Source organism: Lissotriton vulgaris, chromosome 12, assembly GCF_964263255.1.
Source record: "Lissotriton vulgaris chromosome 12, aLisVul1.2, whole genome shotgun sequence".
In the NCBI taxonomy this organism is placed as follows: domain Eukaryota; kingdom Metazoa; phylum Chordata; class Amphibia; order Caudata; family Salamandridae; genus Lissotriton; species Lissotriton vulgaris.
In genome coordinates, this window is record NC_141700.1 from 140,182,402 (window position 1) to 140,202,881 (window position 20,480).

Genomic DNA, 20,480 nt, shown 5'->3' on the forward strand with positions numbered 1-20,480 from the left:
CAGGGTAATAGTCCCCTTTAGAAGAGCTCATCATCAATAAATGCTGCAGACTGAGGAAACCAAATTTAAAGAAAAGAATAGCTGATTTTGAATTATAAACGACAATATATTGAGTACAAACTCAATAGATTAAACCATGACACCTTTCACTGTTTCTTTTAGTTGTTTCAATTTGTATCAAAGATATAGATGTGGACCAGCTGAGGCATGACATTGTTCTCTTTTATTTGACAGATCAATCATGGATTGTATTTGTTGGGGGTTGGCCTCCAATGTTTCCAGATATTGAACACCCGTATTTAATATGAAATAGCAGCCTCACTTAGCAAAGAGTAGATGGGAACTATTGACTTACCTGAAGTGATAAAGTAGTAAGGTGAATCCCCATGTATACCCACGATCCCCGGCCCGATTGAGTCTGCAAGTATGTTTATGACGGAAAAGACTCCACTGATGATCCCAAAAGCAAGACCAGACACTGGAAAATAAAAGTAAAGATGAAGGATACTTCATGAACAAGCAATCAAAAATAATTATAAGAACGTGAACGGCTATAAACAAAAGAGCGCCCTTGGTTCTTTGGCGAGCCTTGAGCTAAGGGTAAGGGCTCAACATGGTCACTAAAGTCTTTTAAAAAAAGATTGTGCTATCGCTTGAGTGTTGTCTTTTTCCTGCCCCATATTCTGCCACAAAGCCATCAGCATGCTTCACTGTGAAAACGTAGTGCGGCCTGGATACAGCAGAGTGGCTAAATGGAGTGTTGCATGACTGAATGAGCTAGTTAACTAAAAATCTATTCATTACTAGGGGAAGTTAATTTAAATAACTAACCTGTAAGTACAGTAAAAGGATGCTTGTTTGAATATTCCATTAATTCAGAATCCTCAATAAACACATGGAATATACATGCATTAGCACTTTTCAGAGTGATGCATTAAGGCCATTTTCCACGTTCAGGACTAATTCTTTTTACTTGCTGTGTAATCATAGTAACTCTACTTTATGTAAAACCTGATCCGACTTTGCAGACCTAACCAAGAACGAAGCTCATCTCTCAGGAAAGTCTGGGCAGTTAAAGGCGAAAATAACAATAATGCTAATGGTGGACTATGATCAACGTGAAGAACGACATTAGGTGCGTTCGTTAGACGCCAGAAACAACCCAGGGTGACCATGTCGCCTCCACTATGGCAGTCTAGCCCATCAACCCCCTACACATTTACAGGCTGAATGTTCTGCTATTGAAATGTATATACTGCATGAATGTGGCACTGGCTTTGTAGACATTGTATTATATTAAAAAAACTGAAAAGTGTAAAGAAAAAAAAAAGTAACCCAATTTTCCTCAAGCAGTGGATCATTAATAGACTCGCAATTTTGTTAATAGAGCATGAGGCAATTATTATGTGGCAGTCAGATAATGAGCTTGTCCCGGTTATTAGACTTTTTTCAGGACTAGCTCTAGCACTTGCATCCACAGCTAAGCAGCAACAACAAACGTGTAGTCTGTTTCAGTTGGCTGGCTCCTGTACAAATTTCTAAGAAGAGCATTCTGGACCTGCTGCAAAAACTTGCTTCCATCTCAGAGTACACGGTCACTCGATATTGGTCTTTTGACTTACTTCTCGGTATATTTTGTGCAGACTACCAGCTATCTGGCTATGCTAGATATGCTTATAGCTCAACTACCCTTTGCTGTTCTGGAGACTGCAAATAGCAGGAAGGAATTAAGGCATCATTCACGTCAATGTAGTAGCTGATTGCTCGGATCGTCCAAACGTTTTTGGGTAACTGAAGAACGCATGTGATGAGACAGTTTGATACAGTGCGATTGCAAAATCAGCCATTCCTATGGAATTTAGTGCATGGATGATCCTGTATGTCTCACACCTTGCTAAAGTGATAGCTATCCAAGGGTCATCTAGAATATACTACTGGTTGTTCCTTGGCCTCCAGGTTAATAGAAGACAGACTTGCTAACACAATGTTTCTCTCCAAGACTGCTTCCAGTTGTCTTAATGCGGGATTTGCTCCGACAGAGTCACCTTTAATAGATTCGGATAATAAAGCACTGTGATCTATTTGCCTAAAAAATTCCAGCTAAAAAGCCTCTGACGCAGCAATGCTGAAAAGTAGAGGGTGCAAAATGCAACAGGTCTGGAAACATCATGAGTCACACTTGGAGCCAGGTTGGTACATGGAGACAGGACTAATAGAATCTATTCCATTTACTAATGATAGAGTCTGCATTAAGCTGGTTTTGTAAAGACAATGGAGCGGTGCACTCCCAAGACAATATTGCTTAAATAAGGAAGCTTGATCAGTGTCTTCGTTGCATCAATCTTTATTTGTAACAATTTGTGCGGCTGATAAAACACACATCAGCCAACGCGTTTCGTTCGAAGATTGAACTTCATCAGGGCTAAATAGTGGACATTGAGCGACTGGTGCATAGAGAATGTTGTATGTTACCAGAGTCAGAGGCATTCGGTGTAGTCGCTTTACTTGGGTGAGGAAGCCTCCTTGAGAAGGGCCGACAAAGTGAACCTGGAATATCAGTCACAGCTTATGAACGAACAGGACAGCATTAAAGTCAGCATTAAGCCGGGTTTGTATGTCTAATCTTGACGGGTTATAATGTGCATATTTTCACTGCACATATTTTACAGTGAAAACCTATTCTGGGGTATTAAAGGAAGCCCACTTTAACCAAAATGATTTTCTTTTGCATTGACAAGACACATTAAGGAACAGATCAGAACTTGGCCACCGTGGGTAGTGTCTTTAGCAGCAGCACTCTTGTAATGCAGCACCGGAATTATATTTTGCCAGAATTCGGGAGAAGAACAACTTTATTTTCACATCCACTGCTGATTTTGGATTACCATAAAAAACAGGCCATACACACATAATTATCTTGTGCAAATATTGGGAAAAAGTGAAATAAAATGTACAGTTTTCGTAAATCACAAGTCCTTTGGACACATGCATACACGACATTAACATTCAGGCACAGAGAAAGAACGTGTGGTTATCAAAATTACCTAGAATTATTCATAATCATTTTTACTAGTCAAAATGGAATGTAAAGCTTCTAATCATGCATCAACGTTTCGACCCCTGTGTATCTGTGCTACATAGAAGCATCAAACGCGGGTCTTCTTCAGGACAGAATAAGATAGACTGTGTGTAGTCTAGTCAATATGGTTCCAAAGGAATCCAATATATGAACACTTGACCTGATTCCAAGTGGAGCTCCTGAGTAGCTCCTGGGTAGATGACGGTCAATAATGTATGGGCACGGCGTGCTCATCAAACAATCTCTGGCGTCACACGCTCAGTGCCATCATGGAATAATGTAAAGGCAGGGGTAATTCACTTTCCACTGTCATAAAGAGTCAGTTTTCCTATACTGATAAACTCCGAAGATTTTGTGAGTTATCTCCTATATGCTGAGGTATCGTCCGTGACTGAGTACAGGTGTTTCTGTTCTAAACTTTAAAAACACACACGAGTCCTGGTAATGTTTGTTCCCGTGGGCTCTATTCAGCATAGCCGTAAAGGCATCCTCTCCTTATGCATATGATCACTACTGTTGGTTTACTCACTCACCATAGGCCATCTGCTGAATGGAGATTGGAGACCTTCCATCTTCGCTGATGGTAGCCAAACCTTCATCTGCTTTTCTAGTAGGTAAATACGAAAAATCCATTATATTCAAATGGTTTACCTTTTTTTTTTTTTTTTACTTTTGTGACAAAGCAATTACATTTTTAGATCTCCAGATATTAAATTGGTTATTGGCAAGAATTTACAAAACACCCATTCTTTAAGACACAAAACAACAAATGACATAAGTATAGTGACCAATGGTGGCTTAGAACAGCTATAAGCTATCACTTTGCAGACTAATACAACTTTTTTTGGCTGCTCAGCAACCTCAGATAAGTTTCTTTTGATCCTGCTACCTTTGTATGTCTATGTTAAAACCCACTGCAGAGAAGATTGTGTATCTGCCCTAATGTTTATTGATGCCATGAATGCCTTTCCAGTAGTTTTTGTGCTATTTAACCTGGTACAGTTGTGCATCTGCCGGCACAACTGCAGTTCAAGTAGGTCTACTCAGCCCAAAGTCTTCATGCCAAAAGTTGAGTGTGTATGTTGAAAGCTCTTTAGAGTGCTTTTCGAGTGAAGGAGTTTTGTTCCAGGTCACTGCTACCGTTCCCATCTCCTCATCTGCGGGTTTGAGCCCTCATGCGTATACAATTCCGGTAAAATGTAACAGTAGAGCACTAGCTCGCTCTGGAGTACACCATTTTTGGATCCGCACGTTGAACTACACAGGAAAGTCACAGTGTTCATATTTCCCAGTAGTTTCTTACATTGGCGGGCTAAAGAAAAGCCAGCCTGCAGATGCAGAAAGTGGCAGCTGGCCACCAGTAGAGGTAATTTCCATTTCCAGTAGCAGTCATTTTTTTCTGGGGCGTCTGTTGCCATCTTCTCATCCTCCTCTTTGCAGCTGAGACCCTGCCCTGCGGCATGTGTGAAAGGCATCCCAAGATCAATATGAATGTAATTTATTATTACTAATTAGAACATTGCTATGTTGACGCCATCAAAGACATTTGAGTGGCTCCAGACTTATAATGGGCGTGATAAGCCGTCTGCTTCAACTTTCCAATGTTCTTCTTTCTGTTTCTCCCTTTTCAATTTAGAACATCCTACCCTTAATGGGTGGAATGGTCTACTAGCTTTATATCCCTTCCGCCTCGGGCTGCACCTGTTGTTAAAGGCCCTTTCCCTCGTTATAGGCCATCACTGTGGAGGCTCTATCTCATGTTTCTGAGACAATTTGCTTCACTGCCACAAGTTCCTTTGGTGTGTGTTTTTATAGCCCACTGCCAAGGGCTAAACTAGTTGTTAAAGGCCCTGGACCCTAGTTGCGGCTCGGGCCTATAACGAGGAAGAGGGCGCTTAACAACCAGTATAGCCCAAGGCAGAAGGTCTTTAGGGCTATTCGAACATTCCACCTACGAAGGGTAGAAGGTTCTAAATTAAAAAGGAAGAAATATGAAGACAAAAATTGGAATGTCGCAGCTCTGGTCTTATACCAGCCATTATAAGCTCTGAGCTACTCAATTGTCTTCAATTGAGCTCTCAACATTCCAATGTTCTAATTCTGGTTAACCACAGAACTAATTCTGGTTATGACAGCCAGAGATAAAAGTAATCTTGTACAAGAGAACTCTATGATTAGCAGCTAACCAGCTACATTCTTGTTGATAGTTACAGAGCTGTTGGTGCAGGCGATCTTGGCTACACTGGGAAGGTGCAGGAACCATTTGAAATCATTACACAGCCCAGATGGAAACCCTGATCATCTAGCAGGTAAATTGGCCTGAAAACTATGAACGCAATTAAAAAAACCTTAATGGTAGGACAGCCTCCTATCACTGAAGACAAATGCACGTCTGATAGGACTACAGATGTGGATGTGTTCAAGAAAGGCAAGCAAGCCTTTCTGGACAGAACTTAGAAGCACACAGAAGAGCACCATCAAGAACTAAACAGGGCAATGGGTTACAACATAAAACAGTCTCACCTGAAGAAAAGGAAGTTTCTTCTGCGGAGTCTGGACAGGTTGAATGTAATGACTCTGGTAGCTAAGCCGCACGATTAGTAAGCTAGCATTATTGACAGGGGATCTCAGCAGACCTGCAGGTCTCGCTCTAACACTGGTATTGTAGGACAGGTTCAATTCTTTTCATCCTAGAATATCACACCAAACCCCCTCTACACTAAAGCACCAGCAGAGTACAATATATATGTTTCCAAAGAGTTCCCCTGCTTTAAGAACGCGCACACACAGCATGTAGGTTTTCACTCCTTTAATAGCAAACACAAATGTGTAATTTCTCCCCGACTTATAACTCCTCATGCCAACGCGTTTCAGAGTATCCTACTCCTTCATGGGTGTTGGACTTGGCCTTTTCCTCCCAAATTTTTCGCTTTTTGCCCCCCTAATTTTAATGTCTCCCCCATGGTATTAAACATATAAGGACCATGTGTGGTAAGAGTTGCCCTGTTGTAAAATTAAATGTGGTTAGATGGTGTGCCAAAAATATTCCCCCATGTTAAAAATGCATCTGACTGAAATGTACCGTGTTTTTAAAATGGATGCCATGGCCCTGGGTTTTGCCACCTGACTGCGTTAGGTTGGCGGTCTAGTTATTAATTCCCAGCCATCCCTAGCTTTTGGAGGGAAGCCTGGCACCCAGGGTGCTCAACCTTGAGCCAGTGTGAACCAGTTTTCCCCAACATTCCGGAAGGTGCTGGCTCTGTGAGGGAGGAGGGTATAAGAAGGGAGAAGTGCCACCAGAAAGTCAGTCAGCGCTGGGACAAGGAAGAGAGGGGACCTGCTGTGAGGTGTTACCGCCACATGGTCCTGTGAGCTGGGCCCTGCACCCCTATAAACCCCCCCCCCCTCTGCTGTCTCCATGGGCCCCTAAACAAGGGAGGGCCCCTATCCAGGTCACGGACGCTAATGGACCGGGTACCACGCCAGCGCTGTTTGAAGAAGCGCCCAGGAGGTGAGGAGTGTGCACCTGAGGAATAGCTGTGGGATTGGCCGCCCCTGGGGAAGCTGTGGCCCCCTTTGGATGCACAGGGCTGTGAGGAGCCTACTTGGAAGCCCTGGTTTGCCTACCTAAGCGCTGTAAATTCCAAGACTGTTGCTGCCCTGACCTAAACTGTACTGCCTGGGAAGCGCTATAATTTGGGAGCGCTATTCTGCCCCAGAACTGCTGCGTGGGCGCAAGGAGCAAGTGACTAAATAGCACTGGGGCTGGTGTGGCCCCCGGAATGCTGCTGGCCCTTCAAGTGATGTGGGCGGAAGGAGGAGCAGTGCGCTGTGAATAGCGCCATTCTCCTGAGGAAAATCACGCTGGAGGAGCCTACCCTCGTTTCAGCGCGCTGCCCGCCATATAATTAAATATTTAAAGAAAAGGGAGCCTACCCCTTATTGTGGCCTCGCGCTGCTTTGGAGCACCGAAAAATCACCGCCGCAACCCGGCGCTGTGAGGAGACCTTCCCCCGCTGGGTGGCGCATCGTTGCAGCGACCCCCGGTGTCAGGAGGGGGCCGCCGAGGTGGAAAGAGGGCCGCGCTAGGCCCTGAGGTCGCCGTCTCCCGCTTCACGTGACGGGGGCCTGACCGCGTCATCGGCCCGCCCCCGCCGCGAGCGGATTGGCCTGCGCGGCCGTGTCCCCTGAAGGCCGCGCAGGGATTGGTTGCCGTCCGGCAGCCCGGGAAGAGGAGCTTCCTGAAGCCCTGGGTCCCCGTGAGGAAAGGGGGGAACCCAGGTGAATCACCGGTTGTCGTGGGAGAGGAGGGGGCATCGAGGCACACTGTCGGTGCCTGCCCCCCCCCCCCTCCATGGAAGAGAGCCCTAGCGCCGTGCCGGTCTGAGGAGACTGAAGGGAGGGGGCCGCGAGGCACACTTTCGGTGCCTGGCCCCTCCGCTGTGGAGATCCGCGCTTGCCCGGGTGAAGAGGGAGGAGGCCGCGGAGAGCGTCGGTGGGGCTCCCAGGAGAAGGAGAGCCCCACGTGTGGAGAGAGAGACGGGCAGGGACTGCTTAGGCACAGCGTTGGTGCCTACCCCGCCCACGTATCACGTGGAGGAGCAGCTGAAGAGGGAGAGGGAGCGACGAGGCACAGGGACGGTGCCAGCTCCTCCCCTGTCCCTAGTGAGGGTCCAAGAGTTGGAGTTAAACCCTCCATCAGCCGTCCTGAAACCCCTGGCCCCAGTGAAGAAGAAGGGCCCGGGCTGCTGGCTGACGTCGTTGTAGGGCCTCTAGAAGTCGGGAGAGCCCTGCCCCAGAACATCTGGAGCTACGGAGGAGGAGCCCCCAGCACTCGCAGGAATCCCGGTGAGTGGGGCCTTGATTAAACTGGGTGGTAGTCGGGGCACAGGGTCGGTGCTCGCCCCTGGAAACTGTGTCAGAGCCTCGTTGGCCCTATTGGTCCCCTTTTAAGCCTCTAAACTGGGCCGGGACATTACTGAGGCCCCCCCCCCCCTGGACTGGTACAGGGACAAGTTAACCCCTGGCTAGGTGTTAGGCACTGCGGAGTGAAGGGCTGGGTAACTCAGCCTGTTTGTTAATGGCTCGTTTATCCCCGAGTCCTGCAATGGTTATTGGCCATGTTTATTTCTAATTAGGATGCTGGTTGCCCTATGGTAACGCAGTGTTTCCATGTTACCTGTCAAGGTGTGGTGCGCTTCCGTGCCTAGTTTGAATTGTAGGCTGATTACCCTGCTAATGAGAATATGCTAATGTTATGCCTACACTAAGGTTATTGAGGTCCAGGTATACTGTTGTTTTACACATGATGGGTGTTGGTATGCTTTCGTGCCCATTTATTGCAGGTGTGCCCCTAGGCTGGCCTGACGGGTTATTCCAGGCCCCTGTTTATGCCCCTTGTTAATGAGCCTGCCGTACTGATTTCTTACAGGTGCTCCTGTCTAGTATGTGCTGTGATGCTCTGTTGTTCTTCCCTTACAGGGGTGGGGATTGGCGTTATAACGCATGAGATGTATGTGCGCTAATGTGGGATTTTGAAATTACAGCCACCCCCTAAGGAAGAGAGCCTGAGTTGGCCCCGCCAGATTGGCCCCAGGTCTAGTGTTCATTTAACTACCCTTTTTCCTTTCAGCATGGACTTATGGACTACTTCCTATGTAAATAATTCCCCACTTTATTCACTTGGCTTTGGCGCCAATTGGCGTCCTGTTGTGACACTACTGTTTTGCAATCTTTTGCCTTGCAGGTTGGAAACACTACTAAACTACATATCTTTTTCCAACTCAAACTGGTGTCCTGCCTCTTTTGTGGTGTACCTGATGTGTTAACTGTGGGTACTGCGTGAATGCTTCACATGTCCTCGAAGTTTGGCCTGCCCGCTTGATGCCATGCTACCCCTTTGGAGAATTGGGTAACCCCCGTTTCTTACAATGGGCATACGTGGTCTCACGCTGAATCTGTCCACAACCTTTAACCCTGCATGCTCCTTTCCTTAATGGGCCCCCGGTGTGCCTTTCTAATTGGACTCACGTCCTTGTTGCATGCCGGTACTTGTAGTGGAATTTACAATTAATACCCTCCAGTGGGTTCGTGAGGACTCACGATGATGAAAGGACCAATGTCGCCCTCCAGTGGGCCTCGGTGGGGCCATGACGCCTTCTCAATTCTTATGCCCTGCTGTGTCCGTGATGGTCAGGCACAGTATCTTGACCCACGGTCCCGCGTTGATTCAGCAGGCAGTGCAGCTCTCCACGGCCGGAAGCGTTGTGTGTATTTGTTTCCAAAGAGTTCCCCTGCTTTAAGAACACGCACACACAGCAGGTAGGTTTTCACTCCTTTAATTGCAAACACGAAGGTGTCCTTTCTCCCCGACTTATAAGTCCTCGCGACTAGGCAACCAGCATGCTCTACACTGGAGGGTGCATGCTAGAATATGTAAATGTAAATGTAAATGTGTTTCGATTTATATAGCGCAACACTTTAACCCAGGGGTCTCAAGGCGCTTGCTTAGGGAACCCGTCCTGGTATTCCCCTGTGAGATACCCGGGCCGGGTGTCCACAAGGTGAAAGCCAGGCATCCCGCCGCGAGGGGCCGTCGTGGAGATTAAGCAAGCTATTGCCCAGAGTCGCAGAGTGTGACCCCGTGAGTCGAGTAGGCACCGGAGCGAGAATTGTCGACTCCGTGGAATTTTGAGCCCGAGACCCGCCGAGGCGGTGAATCGAACCCTGGTCCACGGCCGATCTCAGCTTCCGGGTCTGCCGCCTCTAACCACTGGGCCACGCTTCTCCAATACAAAGAAGCGGCAGTCCATCCTCTGTTTCTGAACTCACCTACCCTATGATTAAGATGCCGGGGGCATCGAAACGTGTCAGGGACATTCATCAATCAGGCATGTCAGCGGTTTGTTGCAAATAAAAGGTTCGGAAGAACATTTCCTTGTGGTGTGCGTTTCTAAAGCTTGAAGGCTTTTTGGTTAATATATAAATTTATTCTGGAGGGCCGCAAAAAGCAATTTATAAAGAGCTCAGGAACCGCCTATGGTTGATGTCTCCCTTGCGACGTGTGAAGAAAGAGTGACAGCCATACCGAATGTCACCCAAACACATGATTGACAACCTAGCCTCATGTGAAGTGGGACCAGCAGTGGATTGTCTTTTGTTTGGAAACCCATTTGTGAAAAGGTTATGAAAAGTTTGTTGATGCGTTCATGGCCCCGGGCAAAGCACATGTCAGTGAAGGTGCTCATGGACGATGGTGCAATACTAGCAATTTTCTTCATCAAGGCCCTCAACAGTAGCGCAGAAAAGTACACCAAGTCACACAGGCATCCCTTTATTTCTTTTTCACATCCAGGACTAGCGATTCAGAATGGGACTTTGCAACCGAAATCTGGTCTCAAGACATTACTGTTTTACCGACTACTGAAAGATAGTAGTAATCTGTTCGCAAAGGGACACCTTCCCCTTGGGGACACCCTTTCCTTTCTAAATGTGGACATCAACATTTTTATGAGTTGGCAGTGGGTGCATGTACCACTGCATACACTATATGTTTGTGAATCTTTTTCTTTGGTTAATTTCTTGCGTTTTCATAAAGGAAAACGGGCTGCATCACAGACATAGTGATCTGCTGACACCTTAACTTTATATATGTTCAATTTAAGGCTGCCAATGCCTATCAGAGAAAGTTTAAAGAATAATCCCCCCAACAGTGACCTTAATAGAACTGAAATCTTTCACACAAGAAAACTAAGAAATTTGACATTTCGTTACCGGCCCGCACATACTAAGATATTGTGAGGCATAAAAGTTTACACAAAAGCAGTAACAACTTCTAAGTCATAGCCGCTCTTTAAATGAGTGGCTGATATAAAGCAAAGGCTGCTGCACCCACACAAAACACACCTATAAACCCTTTCTGAACCAGAACCGGGAGATTAGGAAACAAGGTTACATAACATGGTAGCTATACAGTCATTACCCTTGAACCATCATCTGAAATATGAAGCCTTTTCCCTCTTGTTTGTAAAATTGTTACACTTTTAAGCAGGCAAATGAGGCTTAAATTTATTTACATGCAAACCACCAAGGGTGATTTGATTTAGTGAAGTAAGTTTTTCAAGCATGACCTTAAAAACAAAAAGGTGTACGCAAAGGAGAACATTGTAAGCTAAGGCATCAGGAATCATTCTATTAAAATGGAGATTTAGGGTGAGTGAGTGCCCGTTAAAAGGGGACATTCTACAGTCTCAACAAACTAAAAAGCAATTGCAACGTGCCACCGGTCAGTCAATGTTACAACGTATGTCAACACAAGACCCTGCTCTTGGAGACTGCACTGCAATACAAAGGGCAGGGATTACCCAGCTTGAGGAAACAGATGTTTGCCAGAGCGCAATAAAGTGAAAAGAGAAAGGAATATAATGAGAAATTGCATATGAAATGGAAATTGAACCATAAGTTTAATTCAATTTATCAGCAATATCGTTATAGTTTTCCTACATAGAGCTCAAAATGAAACGCCATTGAAGGGAAGGAAATTAGGATAGGAGTGAAAAGGATCCAACAGCAGTTTATTGGCAAAAAGTAATTACTGGATAATTGTGGGCCACATAAGTGGAACGAAGTGCTAGTAAGTGCATGGTAAATCGAACAATTAAAATCATAAGAAACATCTAGCATTTCTCTTCCAGTGTGTGGACAAACGACACCTGTAACACACTACTCCTTGAATCCATTCTCTATGGCTCTTGAATTATACCTAAACTATGCAGTGAACATAACGTTTACCTATTCTATTCTTAGAACAAGGTGAATGAAGGCATTGTGTGTCTATTCCGGATCTTAAAGGGCAAAAATGCATCAGCGATATTAGATATCAGCACCAGGACAGAGAGAGCACTCACTAGAAAACATGGATATCAGACACATGATGCGAAAGACAACAAATGCATTTAAGATCATGTTACTTTCAAAAACCACAAGTACCAAAATGGGCACACGAGTTGATCTTAAAGAAGGCAGAAAATTACGCAAGCATAGTAACAATAAACCATTTCAGCAGTGAAATTCCTCCAATCGTCTGCATCGCGACTGTGAAACAAAGATGTGGTGATAATGGTGGCAATGTGATTATATTTGTACTTAAATACTTGGTATGGACAGCCTAAAATCACCTGCTGGTAGTAGCTCTTGATCAGAATATCAGAAAGCAGTGGTGGTGTCGGCTACAGAGCCAGAGCATTCAAGTTGTAGTATTTCCTGCTAATTATCCTCTGAGCAATGTACTGTTTCAGCTCTGTGTACATTCTTTTAATGAAAATTATTTAACAAGTTGTAGTCCTTGCTGGTTTTAGTGGACTACATAGAGGGATTCTGAACAACTTGCAACCTCCACATGCCTTACCTCGGTTTGCCCAAATTCAGAATGACTGATGCCAAAAACCAAAAGTAGGCAGTATAAGAATAACTGGCCATTTATAATGCATGCATCTTGCAGACTGTGGGTTTTTGCATCCACCAAATTTAGCATGACCTGTGAACTAAATATAACTTTCGCCCAATACGATTTATTTAGCAGTTGGTTTTCTTACTTCAGCAGTCTGTAATAACCGTATCGAAATATCTCCTGCAAAACGACTGACAGGGCAGCCCCGAAGATCAGCAATCCGTACTGGAGGTTGGCGTTTTCTCGGTTGCTGATCTGGACACACACAAACCAGATCATGGAAGACAGCAGCACTGACACGAGCCAAAAAAAAGACCTTTCAAAAAGAAAAGAAGAGATCTGTATTAAACGCCTGCTATTCAAATAAATCGGTTTCATCAGTTACAAAGATAAAAGCCCTTCTGAGCTACCAATGATCCGTAGTTAACCAACTCCAAAAATATCAAACCATTCCCGACCCAAAGCAAGTTTGATCATTCATATATGCTTGGTATCCCAATGGGCATTTGAAGACAGCCAAGCATCGCCAGGTAGGACCTTTAAGACATATCAGAACACTAGAATGCTGGGAGCTCCATTGAAAACAATGGAGTGCTCCGGGTTTCTAGTGGCCAGTAGAATTCCAATGTTGTCATTCACAGCTGTTGCTGTGAACAAAGGGCTCACGGAGCCAGAGTGGATATCAATCCCCTCGGGCTCCCTCCGCAAGGCCTTTGTTTTGTTAGAACATTCTGCTCACTAGTGGCGGAATGTTTTAATAGCCTTATAGCCCTCCCAAGCTGGGCTATGCCAGCAATAAAATCACGCTCCTTGTTACAGGCCCCCGCCGGAGCGGTCCTTTAGTGACCGGTATAGCCCGCTATGGCAGGCTACAAGGCTACAGTATCATATAATGATATACTGAGATATATATAAATACACATGCATATACACACACACAAACACACACACACATACATACATACATACATACATACATACATACATACATACACACACACACACACACACACACACACATGAATGACAAAGGAACAGACTAATGAAGAAAAATGGCGGACCACATTGATGAGACCAACATAACAAGCATTTACAATGCCATGGTTTTGCCTTTGTTAAAGTTAGAGCTATTGGCATTGCTCTTGACATTTTTATTTATGTTTTTTTTTAACATAAATGGCATTGTCATTTACAATAGCAAATTCAACCACTCATCTAACCCATCTGAACACCCAGCCACTGATCCACCCGCTCATCTATCTACGCATGCGCTTGCCAATCTCTTCATTCACCCACCCAGCTGCCCACTTGTCCATTCCGGTACCCACTCATCTATCAAAGCAGGCGCCCGCCGACATCATCATCCATCCGCTCCCTCGTCCCTCCCTCCAGCTGCCCACCTACTCATCCATCCACTCATCCTTCCACCTATTCATCCATCCGCTCACACATCCATCCGCCCACTCATCCATCTGCTCATCCTTCCACCCGCTCATCCATCCTCTCACTCATCCATCTGCTCATCCTTCCACCCACCCATCCGCCCGCTCATCCTTCCACCTACTCATCCATCCACTCATCCTTCCACCTACTCATCCATCCATCCACCCACTCATCCATCCATCCGCTCATCCTTCCACCTACTCATCCATCCGCTCACTCATCCATCCGCCCACTCATCCACTACAAAACAGTGGGTTGTGGTTTGTGTCTTTACAGCATAGACGTACACTGAGGTTGTATGGGATAAACACACACATATATACATTCACCATTGGCGAAGCTGATATTTGAATTCAATATGTATTACTGGGTGGATTTTTTGTTCTATGATTCTAGTATACGTATGTCCCATCCTACGAGGTATAGATTCCTGCTCGTAATAGAAAGGTGCGAATATTCTGCCTGGATCTGCTCAGCGTCTGGCTAGTAATTAACAGTATCATTAACAATGTGCATTACGCGCACTATGCAAACTTGCTTTATAAATGGACGCGGTGTCTGACAGCAAGAGTGCTACAGGCACACTATAGATACTTGAACAACGTATTGTCTGCAATAGACGTGCGTGAACATTCTCCAGACATCCGCGCCACGATTTGCTGCGTGTGCGCTGCAGGTAATTTCCCATGTGCATACAGGTACCTTGGTAAGCTGAATAAAGCAGCGCAGTGTGTGCAATTTATAGGACGTGTCTGTGTGCACCCCACAGGCCTTCATAAGTGGCTGACAGCACACCGTGTACACCTTACAGGACTTGGCGGTGCCACGGCTGTGCGCACTCACATCCAATCCCCATTATGCATAGGCGGGGCAGTCGAGGTCGCACTAACAGGTGGTTCCCTTACTATGCCGCAAAGAGAGGAAGGTGGCGTGAAGCGCCGGCCCTCGCGCGACGGAACCAGGCGGCCATAAACAGCTCGGCCGTGTTAAAACACAAGAAACAAAACATTTTCCAATTCGGGGGGGGGGGGGGGGGGGATTGGGGGAGGAGGGAGGTGGACGACAGAACCACCCTCCCTAACCCTCAGCAGCTGAAACGTCTGCCCGAAGCCGCCTGTCAGGACCTACTGAAGCCACCGCACACTGCTGCTGATGGATGATGTGGGTGCGGCCAGCTCGCCACAGAGGCCCACGGCGACAGGGGCAGCAGGTGAGCATGTCGCCAGGGTTGCAGAACACCCCCCCCCCCCCCCCCCCCCAACAGCTTACCTTTACCTTACTGCGGCAGCTCAGACGAGCCTGGCTTGCCCCCCTCAAAGTTGGTGACGCACCTACGCAACACAGGGCGGCCAGGGGCTGGAGGACTCCCGCTCCTCCCTCGAGACTGGCCAGAACTCCGGGGCTCCCCCTTCACTTGGGAGCCCAGGGAAGGACACGGCAGGCGGCTTCTTCTCCTTGCGCTGGAGCTCTTCTTCTCCGGCACTTCCGCTTGTCCCGCCCCCGGCCTGCCTGACTTTCGGGTCGCGGCCAATCGCAGCGCGGCCCTGGGGTCGGGAGGCCGGATAGCGCCTCCTAATCTCCCACCGGGCCGGCGGCGGTGTAAACACGGGGCAATGCCGGGTGGGCACCGGCTTCAATTAAAATATAAAGAGAGGTGGCACTCGCTCAAAGGCGGCAATGTCCCTGGCAGGGTGGGCACCTGCCAGGGGGCTCAAAAAAAAAAAAAAATCGGCAAGGGACGGGGCAACTGTATTGAGGGCGGGTGCCGTCAATGCCGGAACAGACTCGGGGGCGTTCCCGAGAACTGGCTTTCGGCTGACGTCGCCAAAAGCCAAAAATTCTCGGGAACGCCCCCGAATCTGGTCCTGCATTGACGGACAAACGTGTCTTCCAATGGCTAGCCTCCATTTATGGAGCTAGCCAATGAAAGACGGGGGCGGATTCCCAGCCCCCATACTATACTCATTAGCTTTTTCCTAGCACATGCGTACTTCGTACGCATTGGCTAGGCAAAACCTAAAAAGGGTAAAGAATTTCCTCAATTCACTTTTAGAAAACTTCCCCGAACCCCGGAGCTTAGATAAAAACAAAAACTTCAACATCCCATTTTCTGCAGTGTTAACTACTTCGATGCTGATGACGGAACCGCTCCGTCATCAGCTGCGGTTGGGCTGTGCTGATGACTGAGCGGTTCCGTCATGGCCCGGCCATTAGGCGGGCGGGGCCATGACGGAACCGCTCCGTCACGAGCAAAGCCCAACCGCGGCTGGTGACGGAGCGGTTCTGTCACCAGCATGCGGCTGCCGTGCGGCCGCCCCGCCCTCTTAGCGCTGCGGCGGAATAGCCGCCGCAGCGATGGGGTTAAAATAATGAATTTTGTGTTCTGTTTTACAAGACACCAGAACTCTAAGTTACCTCTGCCTCCCTTCCACCACAGTGGTGTGGTTTAGGATTACTAGACTAGTACAGGCACTTCTGCTTCTTGGGTTCTCTTACTCTCCAAAAGAGGAAGTAGCCCTTTAGTCACATCTCTTATCGATTGCAGCTACACTCACGAGTTCAAACCTCTGGCCCCTGTGTAATCATGATCAAGTACAGAGACAAGCAGAAGTATCAATGGTAATTTGGCTTCAGCCAGGCTTGCTGTGATCAACGGATATAAGAGAGGGCATTTCTGAGTCACTTGTCCCAGGATGAGGCATTAGCACACACTGCCTTGACAGCACAGATGAATTTAGCAAATGTTGTTAATATTCTGAGTGGTGCTGCTTCTGAATCACACAATCCCAAGCTCAGTGCCTCGTCCAGAGGAAGCAACTCCGATTCCTTCAAGAAAGGGCCAAAATGTTCCTGTTGAAAACCTCCATGAGTCACTAGAGATGTCAGGAGAGAACACCCTGGGTAGAAGTCAGATGACAACGATAGTCTCCTGTTGGCTGGGCAGGACTGAATGGTACATTAGCCCAGAAAAAGGAGCTTAAGTAGCAGCATCCACCACTCCAGCTGGAACTCCAGGATCGTACTCTCCCCTACCTTTACCTTCTTTTGCATAGCACCCTCATCAGAATGAGCAGATCTGTAACATGTCTTGGGAGCTTTACATATGACCTGTAGTCATGTTAAAATTCGAAACAAACACTGGCAAAGCAGCCGGCTCTTGCCTTTCAAATGTAATATCCAACTTTTGACTTTGCAGTTACTTTTTGTAGATGCTGTTCTTCATTAGCAAAACGAAAAATGCTTATTTGCCAATTAGAAACAGCATCTGAAAAAAAGCAGGTCGTATGAAGAATATTTGTCACCACCCATGCGAAAGTGTGGTGGTGCATATATATTTCTTCATTGGAAAAACCAAGGTTACAGGGGCATTAGATTTCACTTGTACAAAACCAGTGAAGCTCTAGCAGTTATAGTTACCTGAGCCAACTATAACTTATGCCCTCACAATGCACTGCTGATGACCTCACATATAACATCACTCATGACATGGTCCTTGACATCACTAATGACATCACTGATGATATCATCCTGTGAGCTTAAGTGTTTTGTAAATGTTTCGGAGACAAAGATACAAACTAAGCTTAATTACTATTCTTTCCGTACTAATAATTAGTCATACTATACCTAACATACCTAATCTGAGTGGCTGTGTGACTGTCTGTTTCAGTGTGTGAGTGGATGTTTGAATAGTTGAATAGCTCTATGGGTGTGTGAGTGGCTGGAAGGGTGAGGGAGTGGGTGTGTGAGTGGCTGGAAGAGTGAGTGAGTAGCTGCGTGTGTATAGGTCAGTGGGTATAAGTGGCTGTATTTGAGAGTGAATGTATGGGTGAGTTAGAGGGTGCACGAGTGGCTTGATGGGCGAGTGGCTGTATGGGTGAGTGATTGGTTGTGCGAGTATTGGTATGGGTCTTTGAATGGGTAAGTGAGGGGTTGTGTGGGAGTGGGTGTTAGAAAGGTTTTATGGGTGTGTGAGTGGTTCTGCGGATGATGTCATCAGTGATGTCATTTGAGATGACATGAGTGATGTCACGGGCCATGTCATGAGTGATCTAATATGTGAGGTCGTAAGCAGTGCACTCTGGGGCGTAAGCTGTCATTAGCTCAGGTAACTATAACCGCTGAATCTTTCACTGGTGCTGTATGAGTAAAATCTGAACCTAACTATAGAGTCCCTGTAACCTTTGTTTTCTTTCTTTTTCCAGTGAATTGCTAAGCTTTTTTAAATAGAATTTCTTAAATATACCGTCCTGTATCCTTTGGTTTTTTAAGTGAATTCCTAAGTTTTTTAAATTTTATTTCCTAACTGTAAGCTTTAATTTTGAGAGTGGGTGTGTGAGTGCATGAGTGTCTGACTGGGTCTGTGTGTGTGTGTGTGCATAACTGTCTCAGTGGGTCTGTGAATGGGTGTGAAGTGTCTGAGTGGGCCTGTGAGTGGATGCTGTAGTGTCTGAGCGGGTCTCATAGTGGGTCTGTGAGTGGGTGCGCGAGTGGGTGCAAAGGTCTCGGAGTGGGTCAGTAAGTGGGTGTGTGGGTCTCTGACTAGGACGGTGAGTGGGTGCATAATTCTGAGTGGGTCTCTGAATGGGTGTGTGGGCCAGTGAGAGGGTGTGTGGGTCTCTGAGTGGATGCATGGGTCTCTGAGTGGGTGTGTAGGTTGCTGAGTGAGACAGTGGGTGCACGAGTCTCTCTGCTGATGTGAGAGTGGGTGCATGTCTGAGTGGGAATCTAAATGGGTGCAACAGTGTCCGGTACTGTAAGTGGGTGCATGACTGAGTAGGTCTGCGAGTGGGAGCGTGGGTCTCAGAGTGGATCACTGAGAGGGTGCGTGGGTCTCCGAGTGGGTCACTGAGAGGGTGCGTGGGTCTCCGAGTGTATCACTGACAGGGTGCGTGGGTCTCCGAGTGCGTCACTGAGAGGATGCGTGGGTCTCCGACCGTTTGAAAGACTGATGTATTTACATAGAAAATGCAGTAGACTCTTATTTGCAATTAGTGTACCGATTTTTTACTTATTGGAGTCATTCTTGTGTGTTGTGAATTCAATAGCAGGTAGGAGACCAAATCGCTATTTCATAATTTTGAATCGCTATGGGAATCTTCCTCCTGGACAACGTTGCTTGTAAAATTAGGCAAATCAATTTATAACAGTCTAAGCATGTGAAAGTTTGGCAAAAGCATATTTATTTTCCCAATATAAAATACGCTTGAGAGATTTACTTACAACTGTTTTGAATGAGGGGTTATTTGTCGCTGTATTTAATTGATCTTCAATAAAAAAAAAAAAATACAAGAATAAAGTTTGTAAAGGAGTTTTCCAGTGGATTGATTCTGCAGTCTCCTTCTAGCATGAGTTCCTTCCATATGGAATGTTTTAACCCGTGTAGGGGGTGCTTTTTGCGGTGGTAACAAATGTTAACAAACCCTGCTTACTGTGAAAGCGCTTTTGGTCAGACCAATTTCTAGGCGGGTCTGCGCATTGGGTCTGGCAGGCCATACACCATTCGTTAGGAGCTGCACAGGGCAGAGTCAAAAACATCGGCAAATTTCCCAAGCGTTGTCTTGAGTCCATAGGTAAATGATGAAAGCAACTTGCTTTTAACTACACGCAGAAGAGGTGCTAATGAAGGGGTGACAGTTTTCTTTGCTAAGGTGATGAAAGCAAAAACCAGGGAACAGGATTTTGATCATAACTCGCTCATCAGATCAAATGCCCAGATACTAATACAGGTTGTACATATACATTTACTGTTTATGTTCTGCATACCAGTTAAAAAAAAGAAAACTGATAACTACCACTTTGGTAGTATCACATTTATTTCAACATAGCTGGGTGAACACAAGAATCCAAGGGCGGAAATTAGTCTCTGAAGGCCGACCGAGGTTTTATTCTATATAGGTTATCAGCATATTGTAGATACGCAATTACTTTGTCACCAATTTTTGGATGTTCGGAGATAACGCGGTTTAGAAGAGGTGCTAGAATGCATCACAGCTTGCGGCCAATCCTTTTATATACTCTAGCAGAGGCTTGGCTATGCAAGCCCAACTTTATGTTCAACGCTCCGGCGCTTCGCTTCGTGGTCGTCGGCCTCGAAGTCGCCTTTAACTCTTTCCCTCGGCGCAGAGGGGTCCTTTTCAAGACTGGGCTTCGACGACCTAGGTTTCTCCAGAGTTTTCGCCGGCTGGGAGTCCTTTTCGCAGGAGCCGCTATGCTGTTTGTCCTTGGGTGCAGCTGCGGGCATCGAGAGTTTCCACGGCAGCGTTATTTTCAATGACTTTGCATCACTCTTTCGATCGTCGGTCGGGGTTTTTGGGTCGACAACTCTTAACTCCTTCGCCGACTTTTTCTCGTTCTTGACGATCGTTCAGTCTTCTGGTCCCTCCGCAATGTTGTCCTCTTCCCCACTGGAGAGGCCCAAGTCTTGGAGCGATGGGGGTGGTCCTTGCCCCTGCATGGTGTAGTCTGCCCTTCACTGCCTGTCCCGAACTCTGAGGGTCTTGGGTGTGAACA

General features: G+C 46.5%; 1 protein-coding gene across 1 annotated transcript in view; it reads right to left on the minus strand.

Moving 5' to 3' along the window:
• Positions 1-20,480, minus strand: part of APH1A (aph-1A gamma-secretase subunit) — a 103,634-nt gene that overhangs the window by 49,218 nt on the left and 33,936 nt on the right. Inside the window, exons 2-4 of the mRNA XM_086947606.1 lie at positions 12,673-12,843; positions 3,613-3,686; positions 356-478 (exon numbers count right to left, since the gene is read on the minus strand). Coding sequence (XP_086803732.1) covers positions 356-478; positions 3,613-3,686; positions 12,673-12,843 — 368 coding nt within the window. The remainder of the gene's footprint in view (positions 1-355; positions 479-3,612; positions 3,687-12,672; positions 12,844-20,480) is intronic.